General features: G+C 45.2%; 1 protein-coding gene across 5 annotated transcripts in view; it reads right to left on the minus strand.

Moving 5' to 3' along the window:
• Positions 1-1039: 1039 nt before the first annotated feature.
• RAF1 (Raf-1 proto-oncogene, serine/threonine kinase) overlaps positions 1040-20355 on the minus strand; it is a 76858-nt gene continuing 57542 nt past the window's right edge. For all 5 annotated transcript variants that reach the window (XM_081822393.1, XM_081822385.1, XM_006740232.3 and 2 more), the window contains 11 exons: positions 19041-19194; positions 15490-15517; positions 15254-15381; positions 14774-14891; positions 6757-6841; positions 5819-5995; positions 4300-4346; positions 2957-3075; positions 2462-2593; positions 2218-2352; positions 1040-2082 (listed from right to left, as the gene is read on the minus strand). In XM_081822393.1, coding sequence (XP_081678519.1) covers positions 1939-2082; positions 2218-2352; positions 2462-2593; positions 2957-3075; positions 4300-4346; positions 5819-5995; positions 6757-6841; positions 14774-14891; positions 15254-15381; positions 15490-15517; positions 19041-19194 — 1267 coding nt within the window. In that variant the 3' untranslated portion in view covers positions 1040-1938. The remainder of the gene's footprint in view (positions 2083-2217; positions 2353-2461; positions 2594-2956; positions 3076-4299; positions 4347-5818; positions 5996-6756; positions 6842-14773; positions 14892-15253; positions 15382-15489; positions 15518-19040; positions 19195-20355) is intronic.

Raw genomic sequence — 20355 nt, forward strand, 5'->3', positions numbered from 1 at the left:
GAATCGCTAATTTCCTAGTTGCTCTCTTTAGGTGCACCTCAGGCTCCTTAGGGGGACCAGCTAACCAGCCTGGCTCCTGTCCTTCTTGAGCTTTAGCTCCCTAGAAACAGTCACCTTGCAACTGCCCTTAAAGCAGAGTTTTCTTGACAAAGGCTTCTTCACCCCTGTGGGACGATCCCTCTAGTGCATTTCCCCTCATGTACTTCGTGTGTCGCCAAAAGCTGTTTCTCGAAAAGCTCCGTGTAAATCAAATCAACGTACAGTGGGGGCACCGACCGCACACCTTAGCATAGAACTTGTAGTGCTCTTCGCGGCCCCATCAGAGCAGGGGCCCTGTTGCCCGTGTGTTTGGCGAACTGAGTGTGAACCTCCCTCCCTGTACGGGCGGCGGCTCTGGGCGCAGCAGAGGTACAGCCCCTCGTTTCTGGTTGGTGTCGGGGCCACGCGCTCTGGGGAAACACATTCCTGGCTGTCACCTGTGGGCTCTCCTTGCGCTCAAGCCCCAAGGGTCATTTTACTGAGGGTTCAGCACACGCATGCTCTTACCGTGTGCCCCTGCTCAAAGCCACTCATTCGATCTGTAAAGCCTGGCTTTGATTTCAAATTTTGTAAAAAGTTAATGGCACCCAACAAAGTTTCTAGTTCTGACCCAGCAATGGTCCTAAAAAAAACAAGTCCTCTGTCCTAAGTTGTGACTTTAATCGAAGGACCCTAACATTGTGAATCAGAACAAACTCACCCCAAGCCTGAATTAATCTATTTTTATAAACTGTTATAGATACCAACTATTATTTTATAAAATGCATTGAAGTGTGGGTAGAAAAAGGTCTGCTCTTACCTGAGTTGAGAGTGCTTTTTGCATAATTTTTATAGTTAACGCTTTAGTGAAGGGTGACAATACGAAGGCTGATTTAGACTCTCTCCCAGCAGAGGATCTGGGCCCATTTCCTGCTGCCTGAGTTCTTGCTCCAGAGGGATGAACAGATGGGGGAGAGTTCAAGCTGTGAGCTCAGTAGAAGGAAGAAACAGCCATTAAACCTACATTTAATTTATTTTATTAAAATAACATAATTGAGGAACCATCAGATAACTGTATTTTGTCAGGCGCAATAAAAACAAAATTAAAACCCAAATCATCAAGAAAACCTGTATTCCTGGCTTCCTTGCATCCACATGATGTGACTGAAGAGAAAGGCTAGCCCGGCGGCCCCGCCCCACAGGGGCAGCTCCTGGAAGACAGATTCAGTGAGATGGAAGACTGCTCCCTGACAGGGCAGGAGGAGACGGGGAGGGGTGGGCCGAGCGCCTCTTCTGGAAAACCGTCCCGATGCACTGGAGGCCTCCAAGGAGAGGAAGTGTCCCCAGAAGTCAAGGTCCATAGTACCAACGCCCCTTCAGGCGGCCGTGGTCTCTCGACAGTCCTGGGCTGTTTGGTGTGTTATGTGCAAAACTACGTGTTTGACGCCACACCACTCTCTGAAGAACAGTCCTTCCCATAAGCATTCCTCCTAGGAGCTGATACCCACATGTCCACGTCAGGGCTGGTTTGTCTGCTACCTTCATTTCCCCTCTGAGTGCTTGTTTTTGCCCTAAAAAAAAATACTCATTCAGCCAACAGCTGGGGCCCCAGATCACGGATTGTCATCCGGCAGCCGCAGGCGCATCTGGAGAAGGCTCTCGGCTCAGGAGCACAGGGGCTGCAGGGAGGGCGCAGGACAAATCAGCATTTCCAATGGCTTCCTTCTCCCAGGGCCAGAAAGGGTAGAAAAGAAGGCAACATGAAGTTAAGGCCCTTGAGTAGTCTAGAAGGTCCTTAGCAGCAGCTTCTCTGAAAATGAGCTCTCCGCCTCCATCAAAGGGGAGCAGAAAGCTGGTGCCTGCTGGTGCCTGATGACTTCCCTTCCCGCCCCGGCGGCCTGAGTGCAGGTGCAAAGTCCGCTAGAAGACAGGCAGTCGAGGGGACGTGGTCAGTGTGCAGGCGTTGATGTCCTCAGTGTGGGCCGCCCGGTGCAGGGATGGCTCCGAAGCGCTCCGGTTGATCTTCGGCAGAGAGTGTTGGAGCAGCTCGATGGAAGACAGGATCTGCAACGACGCAGTGTCATTAGGTGGCCTTGGTGTCACAGCAGGAGCGGCAGCTTTTGGGGAGGAGCCCAAACGCAGGCCCTTCCCACCCCGCCTGCCGCACCTGGTGGAGACCCGGAGCCCACCAAGTCTTACCTGGGGGAAGAGAGGCCTCTCCTCCTTGACCTTCTTGACGCAGTCGGCCACGAGCCTCTTCATCGCTTTGGGGCAGTTCTTATATAGCTTACTGAGGTCTGGGGAGGCATACCCTCGGCCCACCATAAAGATGATCTAAGAGCAAGCACACAGTCAGGGGACTGGGTGGAGGAACAAAGCAGACGGCGGCGGCTCCCACAGCGCCGTCCGGCCCTCGCACGCCAGTCTGCACCAGGGCACGTACCTGATCGCGGTTATTGATGTGGGAGTAAGGAAGCTCCCCCGTCATGAGCTCATAGAGCACAATGCCGTACGAGTAGACATCAGACTGGAAGCTGAACGGGTTGTTATCCTGCATTCGGATCACCTCAGGGGCCTACAGGGACAAAATGCATTCACTCGTCACCATCTGGGCCCCACAGACATCCAGGCGCCAGGCTGTCCCTCCCCCTGGGCAGGAGAGGCCTTTCCTCAGTTCTCCACTCTTCCCCGCTCGGGCTCAGGCTAACACAGGCTCAGGAAGCCTAGTCTCTGGGACGCAGCCCCTATGCCTCCGCCTGGTTCTGATCACCAGCTCCCGGGAAGCCCACATCTGCCTCAGGCTGTCTGATGTCCCTCAAGGCCTCACTGAGGTATCTGAACGTTGGGGAGACGTCAAACGCTGTAAGTCTGCACACACACCTCCAGGGCACCCCTTCTGCCCTGCACCCTGCCAATGGGAGCCTCGCCTCTTTCTCACCATCCACAAGACAGAGCCAGTGGGTTGTTCAACCTGCTGAGAACCGCTCCAGCGCGACTTCACTGTTGCCAAACCAAAATCTCCAATTTTCACCGTCAGGCCTTCATGGAGAAATATATCTCAATGCTTGTTAAGGACTCTGGTTTCAAAAGAATGGTCAAGTTAATTTTGAAACACTTCCCCCAGGTCTTAAGAGCACAGCATCTCTCGGCCTCCTGTCTGTCCCCAGCCTTCTCTGCACTGGTTTGCTTGGATTTCTGAAGTTTTAAGAAGTGCTTCCTCCAGGAGGCACGCAGCCATTATGCTCAGGGTGCCACATTATTTGGCTCCAGCCAAAAATCAGGCAGTTTCCCCATGCTGCTGCTCCCCGTTTCCACTTCTAGGTGCCAGGTCCCTGGCCTTCTGACCTTCCCATATAACACAGGTGCCTTAACCCCCAAGATTTCTAAGAGCACAGCTTGCCATCTGCAAGGAGCGGGCCTGGCCCGTGATGGCTTACATTTGTTTCTGCCTGCTTTGTGCCCTCAAATGCCTGAAACATGTGAAGAACAAATGGCACATCCCTCACTGAGCACTGTCCTATGAGACTTCTTACTAGAATAGGGACTGCTTGGTGACTTCAAATCAGGACCAAACTCACCTCATTTCTGGATAAAGAAGTCAGGCAGTTTAAGGCCGACTTGGGATCTGCCAATGCCCAGTAACACATACCTCCTTCAAATCTGTGGGCTCTGCTCTCATGATGGGACGTGTCACTCCCAAAAACCCATCACTAAAACGTAGTGGCCCAAATAGGCCACGTCCCACAATCTGACTCAGCCCAACTGTGGCTCCTCTCACTGGCCACGAAGCAGAGTAGGGCCGTAACGCCATCCACACTCCTCTCAGAGGCAGAAAGGCTGCAGGCGGGAGGCACATGGACAAGGGTTACATTTCCTGCCCTACAGCACGAAAACTTCGTCTTCAGTCCCCTTCTGTAGGAACAGTCTCAGAAAGGGGAAGGGCTGGTTCCGAGAGTGACCTCTAAAGAAACCACTTCTGTACATTGAAGTAAGACAATTTTTAGTCATCACTTTGACAATCTTGAAACATCTGGCCTGCAGCTACTTTCTGACCAGGTACACACTGTCCCACGTGCTGGACATAACACATGAAAGACAAAAGCCCCATCCCTCCAAGTTAAATTTAGTAATGAAAAGCATAATAAAACTTTCAAGCATAACCCAAACATGTATCACAAATCTTTCCAAAGTCACTTTTGCTGGGATAAACTAAAAAGTCTCCCTTTCTGTTTTTCTAAATTTAGAACTGAACAGTCAAACGAAACAACCGTCAAAGGATACTGTTGGATTTCATGTCTCTGTGGATGATGTTCTTTGCATGCAAATAGCTGTGAAGGAAAAATAAATCATTAAAAACAGTCTGAGGGACATGGGTAGAAAGCAGCTTCAAATACTGGCTAGGAAGGAAGCCACCTGAGCGCCTGTCGCCCAGTGAGGGGCTACAGGTGGGGCCTGGCCAGGCGCTGATGCAGGCTGGACCACATCGTGCCTTACCTGGAAGTGAGGCCACAGTGACCGAATCATCACTTCTACTCAAAAAGTAATTCTGACCACCCAAATGTCCATCCACCAATGGCCGCATAAATAAAATGTGGCCTACCCACACTATGAAATACTGTTCAGCTGCAGAAAAGAATGAGGTACTGACACGTGCTACAGCATGAACGAACCTCCCAAACCCGTTTATGCTAAGCTGAGCCAGACACAAAAGACCTCATCTTCTATTTGAGAGAGCGAGTGAACAAGGGGGGCAGGAACAGAGGGAGGACAAGCAGACTCTGTGTTGAGTGCAGAGCTGGACCCGGGGCTCAATCCCAGGGCCCCGAGATCATGACCTGAGCTGAAACGACGAGTCAGACGCTCAACCAACGAAGCCACCCAGATGCCCCAACCTCATCTTCTATCATGACAAATGTTCTACAATTGGACAGTGGTGACGTCTGCACAACTCTGTGAATGTACTAAAAACCACTAAGTTGTATGCGTTTAAAGGGTGAATTTTATAATATGTGGATTATAGCCGTAATTTTTTCTAAAAAGTAATTCTATTTTTTTTTTTTTTTAAGATTTTATTTGAGATAGCAGGGACAGAGGGAGAAGAGAAGCAGGCTCCTCGCTAAGCAAGGAGCCTCGATGGGATCATGACCTGAAGGCAGACACTTAACTGACTGACCCACCCAGGCGCCCCTGGCTAGTTTATTTCTTAAAATGTATAAAATGTAAATTCCATATGAATTTTAAAAGTAGAATGTTGAGATTTTACATAGCACTTGCAAGCACAGCTCGGGCTATGAGGAATTGCCGCTCTTCCACGTAAGAGGTACCTCAGAGAAGTGTGACTCACACACACACATCACACACACCCCTTTCACAGAGAAACGTGTTCAAGCACAGAGACTCAAACGGGTAGTGTTCCGTGCACGTGCTAGGGATGACTTAGGCATTCTCCAAAAGGAAAATGAATTATCCAAAACCAGCCCCTCCTGTGGAACAAGCACACGTGCTGGTGGGCCACGGCTCAGAGCACACATTCCTGCAGAGGCCAGTGCCACGGCTGTCCAAGCAGAAGGTCTGGAGGCCACACTACACTCTTCGGCATCTGGGTGAATTCTGAGGGCAGTGGCTCCAACCTGAATCTAAGCCCCACGGCAGGTGGCCTCAGCCTGGGCGAGGAACTTGGGAGTTCTCCCTCCCTCAGCCCACCACTTAGCAGACTTGGCTTTCTCCTAACCCAGGTCCCGATGTAGGGCAAGTTGATGCCTGGACCCCAGACTCTCCAGTCAACAAGCCATCTACTCACTCCATTCCCTGAGCAGTCTGGCGGGCGATGTCAATCAACTGGAACATCTGGAATTTAGTCTCCTGGACATGCAGGTGTTTGTAGAGGCTGCTGCCTTCGCACCACTGGGTCACAATCGCCAGGTTATCCTTCGTCATGTACCCCATGAAGAGCAGGATGTTCACGTGCCGTGTTTTGCTGGAGGGGGTGGGGGGAAGAGAAAAAAGGCCCTGATTCTTCAGTTGCTGCAGAACAGAGAGATCTACTCTGCTTTCCCACTGACGCCGGATCCTATGTGTCCTTGACGCCACCGTGCTTACAATCTGGGTGGCTGGCAAAGCAAACACGCAGGATTGCTGATCATCAAGTTGGTGTTGTGACAAGGAACCCCACTGTTACTCGCCTCAGTGCTGGCCTTCAGAGAGAGGACACTCTCTCCAATCAACTTGCACTCGTGATTCCTCCCACAGGGGTCACGGGACACCAGATCTGTGGGATCCACCATTATTCACCTTTTTCTTACAAGTCTAAATAATGACTCAAGGACTTAGAAGCTGAAGGTTTTGAAGTCCAGAATAAGGCAAACTGGCCATAAAAAGAGCTCTTGGAAATAAATGCGAAAATAGAACCTGTTTCTCCCTATATCAAACCAAAACCCAGAGAAGAACCTGGGCTGTTGAGCGTAGTGTGCCCACAGGCCTGGAGGAGTGGAAGGGGGGTGTGCTCATCACAGGCAGCTTCTAGAGATGTGACAACCAGGTGAGCTGGAAGGAAACCTTCCACACCCTTTCACTTGTAAGGAAAGAGTTCCAGCCACAGGACTCCGCAGTGAACACTAAGCACCAGTCCCAGCCGTGGGCCCTCGGAGACCCGTGCACATGCCCTGCATGCCCGTGCCCCACCAGCCGCGCCCACCCCTGCCACTCCGGGGAGGCTGGACAGGCTGGCGCCCTACTCACCGGAGGACAGCCACCTCGTTCCTGAAGGCCTGGAACTGCTCTGGTGTGGGGTCGACAACCTTTAGGATTTTTACTGCAACATCTCCTGCAAATTAGTTTGTAGTCAGTGCAATCAGTTGAATGACCTTATTTTGTTGTTTTTCACATACCCTAGTTTTGAGAAAGATAGCGAATCACTTATTCAGATATCACGTACCTACACATATAGAACAAATACACAAATTTCTAAATTGTCCAAGTGGCTGAAAAAAGTTAAATATGTTATACTACTATCCTTTAAATAACACCACACAGGCCTTGAACAGGTTTGGTTTCAACTCTTCCTATGAAGCCTGGCCTCCCCAGCGGCGAGGTCACACGTCTGAAGGGTCGAAGCCAGGCCTGTGAGGGAGGCAGTGGTGGGCAGACACAGAGGGGGCCAGCAGACACAACGTCTTTTGGGCCAGGAGACCGGCCATTTAGCAAGCAGGTGATACCAAACTCAGCAGCCACGTTTTTTTTTCTTTTTTGGTTCCAATGGATTTTTTTTTTTTTTTTTAAGATTTTATTTATTTGACAGAGAGAGAGAGCACAAGTAGGCAGAGCGGCAGGCAGAGGGAGAGGGAGCAGCAGGCTCTCTGCTGAGCGAGGAGCTCGCTGCGGGGCTCGATCCCAGAACCCTGGGATCAGGACCTGAGCCGAAGGCAGATGTTTAACCATCTGAGCCACCCAGGCGCCCCTCAGCAGCCACATTTTAGTGAGACCTGAGATGGTGCCTTATACAACTTCATTAAGCTGCTTTGCCTTTAATACCATGAAGCTGTAACCCTAGTGATCCACACCGCCTGCTGACTGTGCCCTGGGACGGCGTGTGTCCTCGCCGGCACTGTCGCCTTCAGGCCTCCTAGCTGCCCTATGACATAAGGACCATCACGTCACCCTCAGTTCACAAGCAACACAGAAGCTCAGTCCCCATCCAAGGTCATACAGCCTCAAACCAGAAGTGCCGGAGCCGGGATCAGAACCCCAGTCTGACTCCAGTGGCTGACCTTCTAACTTCCACACTGACCACAGACTGTGCCACACTGCGAGCCTCTTTACATAACCTCAGAAACATCCAGAGATCGAGTCTACTTTAGGTGTGCTACACTTTCTGAAGTGTTTCTATGCTGTATTTAGCATAGTAATTATAATAAATGACACAAAGCCCTATAAGGACCTCAGATTTTCTTGGCAAATGAATTTTACTAGAACACAGACTTCTGAGGATCAAACAAAGTAGGAGCTGGCTCATGGCACCTCGGAGGTAACAGAATTCCCCCACTTACCAAACACGCCCCCTCGGCAGGGCCCCCTTGCAGCAGCCTCCGTGGGAACATTCCTCACTTCACTTGAGAACTGGTAAAGAAATGGTTCTTAGGACAGGTCCCAAACTGTTGCCCTGTGGTCTCTGGTTTTATCATCTGAAGCTGAAGTCCCCACCTAATAGCAGGAGCTCATCCAATTCACTAGCACATGGATTTACCAAGGGCCCAGAGCTGCCCTCTATCCAGGAAGACAGAGCTGGTAAACCATGCAGCCCCACCTAAAGTTGCTTATGACTGAGTAGGAGGATAAGAGTCTCCTGCAGAATTGCTCATTCTGGAGCAGTCTGAGCCAAGATGAGAATGCTGGGGGCAGGTGACAGGAGAGTAAGACAGGAGAGTAAATCTGTTTGCAGAGAGGATGTAGAAAGGTTTTCTGAAACAAACAGGATATAAGCCAAGGGAAGGATTTAACTAAATGGGACAGGCTGTCCCAAACTAGATACACCAGGAATAAAGGGAAGGTAAGGGGGATGAAAAAAACATGAGTATGTTTAGGGAACTCTAGTGTGTGATCTGGGCCCCTGCAGACTAGGACAGAGGCCAGGGAGGAGTCTTGCCCCAAGAGCCTTGCATCTGCAGACAAGATACAGGCAACAGCAGTGACACTAGTGACAGAAAGGAGGGCTGGAGGCAAGAAACCCCAGGAAGGTGGGCTGGTCTGATATGGCTGAGGGTGGGGCCAGGAAAGGACAATGCTGGTGGCCCAGGCACTAGGCAGGGTTTTAAAGGGATAGGCCAGGGTGGGTAGAGGAAGGCTTGGGGAGATGCTGGATGGGCCCTCAGGAGGGGTTGCTCCTTGGGACCTTTCCCTTTTTACAGCTCTCCCAGGGGCGCCCTCCAGTTGTCACCAAACTCACCTTCTGTGTCACCCATTTTGGACCTGATCATAATGTAACCTCAGAGCTCAGAAGACTCACCAGCAGCCAAAGCCCGCTTATAGTGACTCTCTGACCTTGCAGTCAGACGAACATCTCCACCTCTGGCCTCTACTTCTTGGCAGAGTGAGCAGGACTTACTTTCCCTGCTCAGAGTTCATAATCTCTTTGTTCCATCACCAGAGCCAGTTCAAATTCTCTCATCTTTCTAAACTCTATTACCCAAATCTGCACTATGGCTCCGTGTAAGTCATCTGCTGTCTCTACCTGTGACTTCACACAAGTCACTGGTGGGAAGACTGAACAGGGTCAAACCAAAGACAGAAGAGCCCCTATGGCGCCTACAAGGACCCATCCTGCCTGCCAGCTCACGGTTTGTAGTTAACAGATTATATGCAATTTTTTACTGAAACCCAGAGACTGTATACTATAGCATTCCTTCATTTTCATGCAAATACTCCAAGCATTGCCGTAACAGGAATTCAATCTGCTAGGAGCAATGGGCAAACATTACAGGAAAATGGATTTCAACTCCTATAAAGAACGAACAGTTTTGTACGGGTAGGACTGCCCCGAACTAGAATGAGTTCTCTGGTAATAAGCTCCCCAGTATTCTGAATTTCAGGCCAAGGCTCACCCAAGCCTCCTGAAGGTCTTGCATAATCTGAGACCCACTGACTTCCAACATCTTTTCAAACAATCAGGCGAGTGGACCACTTCAAACCCCCTGTTGCTGCTTCCTCAGGTATCTGCCCGCCCCCCGGAGCATCATGCAAGTGCTGCTTCCTCCGCAGAGTCCTTCCCTATTAACCCACCAAAACTGCACGGGGCCTGACATTCCATACCAGCTTTCCTCCATTTTCTTCTCTTTAGCACTTATTACACACTTTCTACTTTAGTTCGCTTAGTTATTGTCCCCACCAGAACAGAAAACCCATAAGAGAAAGAATTTTTATCTGTTTTGTTCGCTGCTTCACTCGTAGCCCCTAGAAGAATGCTTGATACTAGAAGAATGTTCAGGAAACAGCGGATAAAGAAATGAATGAATTCTAAGGTGCAACTGCCCGCAAGGACTGTTATGAATGGACAAGCTGTCCGAAGTTCTGGCATGGTCTCTGTGGACAGCCGCTGACACAGAATACTAGGGACCCAGCCGCTCACAGCACAGGTCAGGAGTCCGTTTCTGGCGGGGAAGCTGAGACTCGGTGCCCAGCTGGAGGCCCCCAGGTGCACACAATCAGGTCTGGACCTCCAACAAAGGCTGTTCTCCAACCTGCCGTGGAAGTCCTCAGGGCCAAGCACACCACCCAAGTCCACCTCTCCAGCATTCCATGCAACAGACATTTAGTAATACTGCTTATTGCTAATCTCTTCTTTTGAACATGTTTCTAAGATGACTAGAAAATTGTATAGTATTAACATTTCTTTTCCTCCTGGAATTATCCACACACCCTTATAGTTGCAATCTTGCAACATCTAAAGGATGGTACTTCCTTCCTTTAGCAAGTAATATAAATGACCAAGGTAAATGACCAGGAAACATGTTATAGAGGGTAGCTCAAAACAACTGCGGGAAGTAGTTACTTTTCCTGACACCAGGGCTCCTTACTTTCCCTTAACAGTGAAATCAGAGGCAAATGTACTACAAACGAGTTATGACACATTCCTATTGATTTTATCATGTTTTTGGTAAGATACTGGTATCTCATTCAGCTACCACTGAAGAAGGAAGAGCTATTATCAGTTGGTAAATATGGTATGTTTTACCTTTTTTAAACACCCATTTCCTGTTTTAAACATTTAGGGTTACCTAAAACCTATTAGGTACACCCCTGCTTTCTAGAACAGAATAGAATGAACACCACTCCGGCTCTTCTTACTGATTCAAAAGTTATAAAGCTCAGCGCTAGGCTGGGATGGGGACCTGGACATGGGCTCCACGAGGCTGGTGGCCTCAACACTAACGCAGCCCAAGACTGAGGGCTTTGCTGTCTTCTCCTCATGCCATCAGTGACAGCCCCAGCTACCATCAGTACTGCTGTCTGCATCCCTTTGACTGTATTGTTTATCATCTGCAGAGGCTGGCAAATCAGATCCCAAACTTATGCTCTGTGTGTAAGCCCAAGGACAGCTTCTTACACGAAATAAGTGAGCTTTAGTTCATGGATCTGAGGCCTCCATCTTGGCTGCTCTGAGACTCTGTCTACTTTCACAGTTCCTAGGTAGAATCAAAAATTTTTAAAATCACCACAACAACTGTAATTTTTAAGAAACTGAATAAACATTTTATTGTATACAGGAACCAGAAAAACAGCAACAACAACAAAACACACAAAGAAGGAAGTATAGCACAAACAATCCAGAAATTATGGTTTCCCTGGCCCTCTTGTTTTATTTCATTCACAGACCACGGCTTGCTTTCTGAGGGGCTGACATAAAAGCCCACTGCTCCTTGTTCCTCTGACTTTTGAAACTTAAAAAAAAACTAGAATCTTAAAAGTATTAGACATGTTGGGGCACCTGGGTGGCTCAGTCGTTAAGCATCTGCCTGCAGCTCAGGTCATGATCCCAGGGTCCTGGGATTGAGCCCCACGTCGGGCTCCCTGCTCAGTGGGGAGCCTGCTTCTCCCTCTCCCGCTCCCCCTGCTTGTGTTCCCTCTCTCGCTGTGTCTCTTTATGTCAAATAAATAAATAAATAATCTTAAATAAATAAATAAATCTTTTGGGGCACCTGGGTGGCTCAGTGGATGCCTCTGGCTCAGGTCATGATCCCAGGGTCCTGGGATCGAGCCCCGCGTCAGGCTCCCTGCTCAGTGGGGAGCCTGCTTCTCCCTCTCCCTCTGCCTGCCACTCCACCTACTTGTGCTCTATCTCTCTGTCAAATAAATAAATAAAATCTTAAAAAAAAAAAAAGTATTAGACATGTTATCTACATTCTAACAGAAGTCTTTCTGGAAGTAACACTGTAACAAATACATCCCCTTACCATAGTCCAAAAGCTTACAGAATTAAGAGAAAACACAAGCTCAGAGGCAGTACTGTGGCAAATGTAACTAATGCTTTGAAAAATTATGAATCCCCCCAAATAAAAATGCTCAAGAAGAGGAAACTTAAATTTGAGCACCACTTAACTACACATCTACTGGCTTTCAGCTGATGCTTTAAAAATGTGGTATAAAAATTATTAAGTGCAGGAGCGCCTGGGTGGCTCAGTTGGTTAAGCATCTAACTCAGGTCATGATCTCAGGGTCCTGGGATTGAGCCCCACATCAGGCTCCATGCTGAGCACGGAGTCTGTTGGGGATTCTCTCCCCCCCTCTGCCCCTCCCTGCTCTCTCTCTAAAATAAATAAATCTTTTATAAAAATGATTAAGTGCTCCTAATGGAAGCATTAAAAGCAATATGTACTGCTCTACCTCCTATAATTACTAACAGCCTTGTCTCAGATACAAGCACTTCATCCCACAAGATTACATTCTTTTTCCATGGGACTATACCAAAATAAAAGCGTTTGCACAGCCAAGTAAACCATCAACAAAAACAAAAAGAAAACCTACTGAATGGGAGAAGGTATTGGCAAATGATTTATATAATAAGGGATTAATGTCCAAAATATATGAAGAACTCACACAACACCAAAGACAATCTGATTTAAAAACGGACAGAGGTTCTAAAGAGACATTTCTCCAAAGAAATACAAAAGGCTAACAGGTACATGAAAAGGTGATCAATATCACTAATTATCAGGGAAATGTAGATAGAAACTCAAAACTACAATGGGATATCACCTCACACCTGTCAGAATGGCTAGTATCAAAGATAAGAAATAACAAGATCTGGAGAGGATGTGGAATAAAAGGAAACCCTGTGCACTGTTTATAGGAACGTAAATTGGTGCAGACACTGTGGAAAACAGTATAGAAGTTCCTCAATAGATTAAAAATAGAACTATCGTAAGATCCAGTAACTATACTGCTAGGTGTTTACCCAAAGAAAACGAAAACGCTAACTTGAAAAGATATCTGCGCCCCCACATTCACGGCAGCATTATTTACAATAACCAAGATATGGAAGCAACTTAAGTGTCCATCCATAAATGAATAAAGATGTGATATATATACACAATGGAATATTACTCAGTCATAAAAAAAAAAGAGAGAGATCTTGCCATTTGCAACAACATGGATGGACTGAGAAGGTGTTACGCTAAGTGAAATAAATCCGTGAAAGAAAAATATCATATGGTTTCACTTACATGTGGAATCTAAAAAATAAAACAAGGGAACAATCAACAAAAAAGGCAGAAACAGACTCACGAATACAGAGAACTGGTGGTGCCAGAGAGGAGAGGAGTAGGGGGATGGGCCAAACAGGTGATGGGGATTAAGAGGTACAAACCTCCAGTTATAAAAGAAGTAAGTCACAGGAACTAAAAGTACAGTACTGGGAATACAGTCAATAATATCATAACACTGTATGGTGGCAGAGATGGCAGCTATACTCAGTGTGGGGAGCATGATGTACAGGACTGTCAAATCATTATGTTGTACACTTGAAACTAAATGAACACCGTATGTCAACTATACTTCAATAGTAAAAAAAAAAAAAAAAAAAAATTTTAATTGTTTTCCTTTCTAAGGGAATCGCCAAGACATTTATGACATCTATCTGGGAAATACCCTGCAAGAGCATAAACTCTCTGTGACCCGGGGAGGCAGGCCGGTAGTACACTAGATACAATTTTCAAAGGAAAAGGAATCACACGTTCAGTCCTGTGCCAGTTTCCTTAAAGAACAAGACATTTATCAGACGATTAGCTAGCTACAAGTGGCAAACCCATATATTTATTAACATAAGGTACTCAGAAGACTGGAGATGTTTCTCAGTTTTCAACACCTTGATTTTAATGCTCTGTTCATTTGATGTTCTTAACTTCTCTCAATCTCTGCCCCTGTATGTATAAAGATAAACATGAAACCACCCAAACTAGAAATATAGCTAGGCACTTTAGGGTATTTTTTTCTTCATTAAAATGTGAATTCAGAAGGACACCTTTTGGGGAACATGGAGCATTTTCAAACAAATGTTCCCTATATTTGCTAACATCCTAAAGCCAGAGGCATTAAAAATCTGAGGGAAAAATGTTAAGTATGTTGCCAAAATACATAAGCTGTGTCCACAGATTTTAAAATTGTACCTTTCTTCCAAGTGACAAAGTGTTTCCATTACAGTAAGAACACTAACACTCCACATAGATTCAAGAATGAAATCTGTGCGTTCCCTGCTTGATGGGGGTTCCCCACAACCGAGCCAGGGCAGCGCAAGAGAACCTGCTTCATGAGGCTCCAGGCTTTCCTAAGCCCAGCTGTTTGACCATGGGCATGTTAGTTCCCCTCTTGGGATCTCAGTTTTCTACATGCCAATCTCTAAGGTTTTTTCCAGCTTTCTGTTTTAGAATCCATGCCCCCCTCATAGCAGTGGACTCTTACTCATCTAAGGAACTTGAAAGCACATCCCCCGTGCAGCCTATATTTAATCAGTTCCTGACACTTGACTAGAGGGCTCAACTCTTGTTCACCAATTTCTAGGTTCACCTGGAAACCATACCATACCAATTACAGCATCACTGAATCTAAGACCAATGCTGTGAAATGTCACTGAGATATGAAGTTCAAGCTTCAGATGTAATCAGTTGTCCCTGGAGAGCACGACCGCGAGCGGCACAACACAGTGAATCGACAGGACCCCCTCCTTGGCCCTCTGGGCCTTGCGGTAGAAGGCGTGCCCCAAACATACCGTGCCACTTGCCCTTATACACCGTGCCAAAGGAGCCTGACCCAATCCGAGTGGACAGCATCACTTCGCTGGCTTCTATTTCCCAGTAATAGCTTGAATCTCTCTGTCCACGAGGCCTCTGAAACCAGCAGAGATCATTAACACACTCCATGCAATGGTAAAGCTCTGTTTAATGAGGGTGTCAGAGAAAAGAGCAACCCAAATCCACCCATTCTCCTATCTTTTAAAGGTGGACACTACCTGTACTTCCAATTTTGATATTTTGAAAAAAATAGCATTTTAGTTCTGCCCCGCCTTACAACAAGCCACCAAATTCTTCAACACGAGCATGCCAAAAATGGCACTGATGTTTATGATACCCTTCATTAAGTGTTTTTTTATTAGAGCCCCCACCCTATCCCAATTAAAAGTACTCTCAATCCTGACTAGGTTTTTCTTAGTAAATCCTCACACACAGGAGGTACTGTAAGCCATACTCACAATTTTGTTTTTCTCCTGGGTCCCAGATCCTGGTGCCCGCTCTCTCTGTGCTGGCACAGGGGTTTTGGGCTGTGACCAGCCTGTTGGGCTCAGGTTGTTAGGGCTGCTGGACAAGGCTGAAGGTGAGGCTTAATAGACAAGACAAACAGAATGCACACATGGATAAGCCAACAGAAGATACATAGCATAAAGAGAAAAAGTCCATTATTATTTGCTAAGTAACTTTGGACAAGTACCTGATTCACTGTGGCTTCGAATTGCATCCTGAAATAGAAAAGGAAAGCTGGTCAATTTCTGCACCAGAAAAGATGTTCTCTGGGGGAAGGAAAGGGTAGGAGGAGAATTTACAGAAACAAAGTAGATTAAACCTCTAAAATACAAAAGGTCTAATTATATATTCTAACATTCCTTTGATTAAATTTACCAAATGTCAGTAGCCAATTATCTCCAAGATTATCACCAATTATTTGGAGAATTGATGTTAGCTTTTTCATATACCACATTCACTTGGAATGGAAACTACATTCCTTTTCTCAGGAGAAAGCAATGCATATAGCAAAGTGACACTCCTGCAGGAACACTAGCAAAGTTACTCTCAGCTGAGATCTTTCCAATGATTGAGGATCTTGCTCCACTGAGGCTCAAACAAAACGAAACAAAAACAGAACTTGGGGATTAGGTGGCAAACTCACTCTTACTCTTCTAGGAATTCAGGGCACATTGACCAGAAGTTGGATTGGATAAGGGTAAAGCACCATGACTACATTACTGTACCCCAGCCTAAAATCATGAAACACTGGAAGGACCATAAATCCCCCAGTCCAAAACCTACATTTTACATATAAGAAAACATATATAAACAGATAAAGAGACTTGACCTGGATCACACAGCCAGTAGGTGGCAGAAATAGAACCCAAAACCATCACGCATGGATCTCAGCCCTGAGCTCATTCACCACAAAATGCTCCTGGAGACCTTATGGGTAAGCTCTGAAATTAGTTACATTCTACTTAGGTGAGAAGTCAAAGACTACCTTTAGAACTTATTAGAAACTGTTTGGGTAGAACAGTTTAAATCACAAGGCCTTCCATAAGATCTAAATTCCCATTTTATAAATCCTCACTTGGAATATAGAAATAATTATTATATAAAACCATTTGGCCTCCATATCCTCAAAAAGGTATTTTTCTAGGAACCCCAACTCTGTTTTCTTTGTGTAACCACAATAAAGATACTTTTTTCACAGAACTATTAATGGAATGTTTCCACTCCATAACATTTTTACAAGATAAAAGGAATCATAAACCAAGCTGCCCCTGGCAGCCCCACCCAAGCAATAAAGCCTGGACCTGGGGTTCCCAAACCTGGCCAGTCTTTAGAATCACCTGGAGAGGTGTTTAAGAATACCGATTCCTCCTCCCCTCAACTAGGACTGATTAAGCATTTCTGGGAGGGAAGGTGGGAAGCCCAGGAATCTCTGTTTTTAAGTAGACAGGATGACTGCCAGGTAGACAAAACACTGGCCAAAAATAACCTGAATTTCAAAAGAATATTCAGCAGCTATAGCTTTATTATCCAACTAATCCACTCTGTTTTTAGTCAAAGCATGGCACAATGTATTTTTACTGACCAGAATTATATTACTATGCACTAGGATTTTTTTCTTAATGTCACAGTAATTTTCTGCCCTGTATCCATTATATACCTCGTATTTTATTCTGAGCTAATTTCTACAGTTGGATTTATCCTAGAAAGAATTTTTTTTAAGATTTTATTTATTTATTTATTTGACAAAGAGACAGAGAGCACAAGTAGGCAGAGAGGCAGGCAGAGGGAGATGGAGAAGGAGGCTCCCCGCCAAGCAGGGAGCCTGATGCGGGGACTCGATCCCAGGACCCTGGGATCATGACCCGAGCCAAAGGCAGCCCCTTAACCAACTGAGCCATCCAGGCGCCCTAGAAAGAACTTTTCAATCATCTTGTAATCTAAATATTAAAGAGAACAACAAATGGTTTAAACAAAGAATGTATACTTTAAAAAGCTGAATCATGTGATTAAAAAAAAAAAAGAATCAAAATTTGCTCTGCCTCTAAATTAGGCTTAGAATTAATACAATAGTGCCAGTTACTTTTTAATAAAAATTCAAGAATTTTCACTTTTAATGTCCCCTCTCATAATTAGGGTGTTTACACAGAAATAAATCATATAACAGAAATCACTAGTATATCATTTTATTATCAGGGCTAATCATGATAGAAGTAACAAAATTCATAACTTGCATACACATGACCTCCTCACAATAATCTTGTGCTATTCAAAGTGCCCCCTCAAATGGCCAGTTCAGGCCCACATGCAGAAGCCAACATTTTTGTTGAGTCCCTGCCACCTCTGACTGGTAGGACAGGCATTTGGAAAGTGATTTGAGGTCTGAGATACAGTTGTACCTGAAGTGGCAGGTGTCCCTGAGATTTTTCAAGGAACAATTCATGATGCAGGGAGAACATAGTTGTCACTGATAAGCTTTTAGCAAAAGATTTTCAGGGCATATCAACCAAATAGACATGTCCTGTTTCTAAAAGAGGTATAAATACAACAGTGATGCTCTGAGCACCAACTAAATAAATCTAGCATTAGTCTTTGGTTGGAATTAATTTTTTTAAAAACATTTTAATGTCCTTGGCTCAAAATCTCACTTGAGAATTTATTTCACCCGTCAGCAATCCCACATTTTTTTTTTAAACTCCTATGTACTCTATTGTCAAAAAAGAAAACGGGAAAACAAGTCTGGCAAGAAATATAAAATTTAACTTAGTGACTGTTTCATTTTTGATAGGCTACTGTCCGACAGTCTTAGCAATCCTGTTAATTTACAAGAAAGCAAAGGCATGAAGAAGAATACCTACTCTTCCCCTCAAACAAAATCGTCTGGACCACGCCCTGGGAGAAGCATTCAGGCTGTTATTCTAGTCCAAAGCAATGAGAAATAAAGAAGAATAAAGAACAAAGGAAGTATTTAAGTGTATTCAGTTGTTATTAAAGATGAATTAGAAAGCAAACCAAATAGAACACACCAAAAAGCCAAGAAAAGAAAAAGCAGTTTGAAAACGCTAGCTTTGGGTACTTTTACATCTCCCTAAATAACCTGCTTAGTAATCCAATGACTCCACCCTTTTATTTCTAAATAAAATCACTTAAGAGTCTCTCAGAGGGCTTGTAGTTCTCCATCACTATTATATTCTTTCCCACACCAAACTACTCTTTATATAGCTCATTCACTAGTTCACTCAAGTCCTATTCAAAACTAAAATGGAAAGAACAAGTTCAAATGTTAATAACATTTCTTCAGGAAATTTCAGTTCTCCACTTGAATGATATTCCAGTCGGATTATCCAGCCAGTGTACAGATATAATGGTTAAAAAATAAATTCACAAAATCCAGGGTCCTGAGAAAATGCAGCAACATTCTTTATCAGGTTTGAAACCCAAAACTCGGGGCGACTGGGTGGCGTTAAGCATCTCCCTTCGGCTCAGGTCATGATCCCGGCATTCTGGGATCGAGCCCCACATCAGGCTCCCTGCTCGGCAGGAAGCCTGCTTCTCCCTCTCCCACTTCCCCTGCTTGTGTTCCCTCTCTCACTCTCTTTGCCTGTCAAATAAATAAAATCTTTAGAAAAATAAAATAAAAAATAAATTAAAAAAAAGAAACCCAAAACTCTCTGACACAACAGTCAACCCCACCCCAATAACAAACTGATACTTCTCACCACCCACAAGGGGCCCTATTACCTCAATCATTCTGCTGTCCACAGGCAGGGTGGTGCTGACCATGTGGACATTAGGTGTGGACGTCGACCTCTGCCTCTGGGAGAGGGAACCTTCAGAGGAAGGGCTGGAGGAGTTGAATGTGAAGGCGTGGGGTGTGGAGTATCTGTGCTGGGAACTAGACAAGGAGGAAAAAGAAAACTCCATGAATGACACTCAGCCCTCCCCACTAGTGAAGTCTTTCAACTATTTACTTCATTAAGATACTCAGGGACAAATCCTACTTGTACTAAAACCTTGGACAAAATGTTCCCTTCTTTCAACAGGCACCACTTAAAAAATTTCTTCTGTCTAGGTGCTTTTGCATGCCAATTTTTAAAAAGGAAAGAATACATGTGCTTGGAATTCACATGAAAACAACAATACATTTTAAGTTGTCTTCTATTTAATAAATCACCTTGACAGAATATACAAAATTTTCAGACCATCTCTAGGAGAGAATAGATTAGCATTTGCCAACCATGCTACCACCAACCAAGCGAGCTGGCATTTGCCCAGACTGATTTAGAGAGCTTGAAGGAAGAGTCTTAGATTTAAGACAGACTATTGAGCATCTCTGCAAAAAAGCCAGCATTTTAGCCACTATGCACCCTCTCCCCACTTAACCAGCTTTCAAAGTCAGTTAATGTGAATTCAGTTTTCAAGATGCCAATCGCAACTGTGAAATAATCACTGGCCTCTTCCAGCCAACCCCACTCCCCCATCAACCACAGTGGGAACATGCAGTAAGTATAACATTTTCATTATTTGCTCTACAGATTATTTTGAGTTTTGTTCAGATTCAAGTAACACTATGCATGAATTCAAGGAAAAAAAGGCTAGTTTTTCTAAGAGAAATTGTTCTACTGCCCTGAAAAATTGCCTTCTCAGGTAAGTGCATGTTTAGGCCCTCAGAAGCTTGTCTTCTAGTATGAAATTTTCAGAAGCATGTAAAATTTTGGTCAGACTTGCTTTTCAAATTATCAAGAAAAATAGAAGTCATACACAAATGTATATCCAGATATCATTTCAATACAAATTCCTTGTTCTGAGATCTGCTGCCTTTAAAAATTTCCATGGTAGTTTTTAAAAGGTCATTAAATGTTATTCAATTATATATACATTCAAGTCAGATATTTTGACGAAGATGCAGATTTTATTTTAGGTTCCAAATTCATATGTAACACTGAACAAGACAAGTGAACTCAACAAAGCTCTGACTTTAAAGGTGGAGATCAGAATAAAAACAAGTTATGTCCAAACTCACAGGCACATCAGAAAGGATATTCATATTAAAAAT

Source organism: Leptonychotes weddellii, chromosome 1 (genome assembly GCF_054177405.1).
Source record: "Leptonychotes weddellii isolate Sample4059 chromosome 1, ASM5417740v2, whole genome shotgun sequence".
Taxonomy (NCBI): domain Eukaryota; kingdom Metazoa; phylum Chordata; class Mammalia; order Carnivora; family Phocidae; genus Leptonychotes; species Leptonychotes weddellii.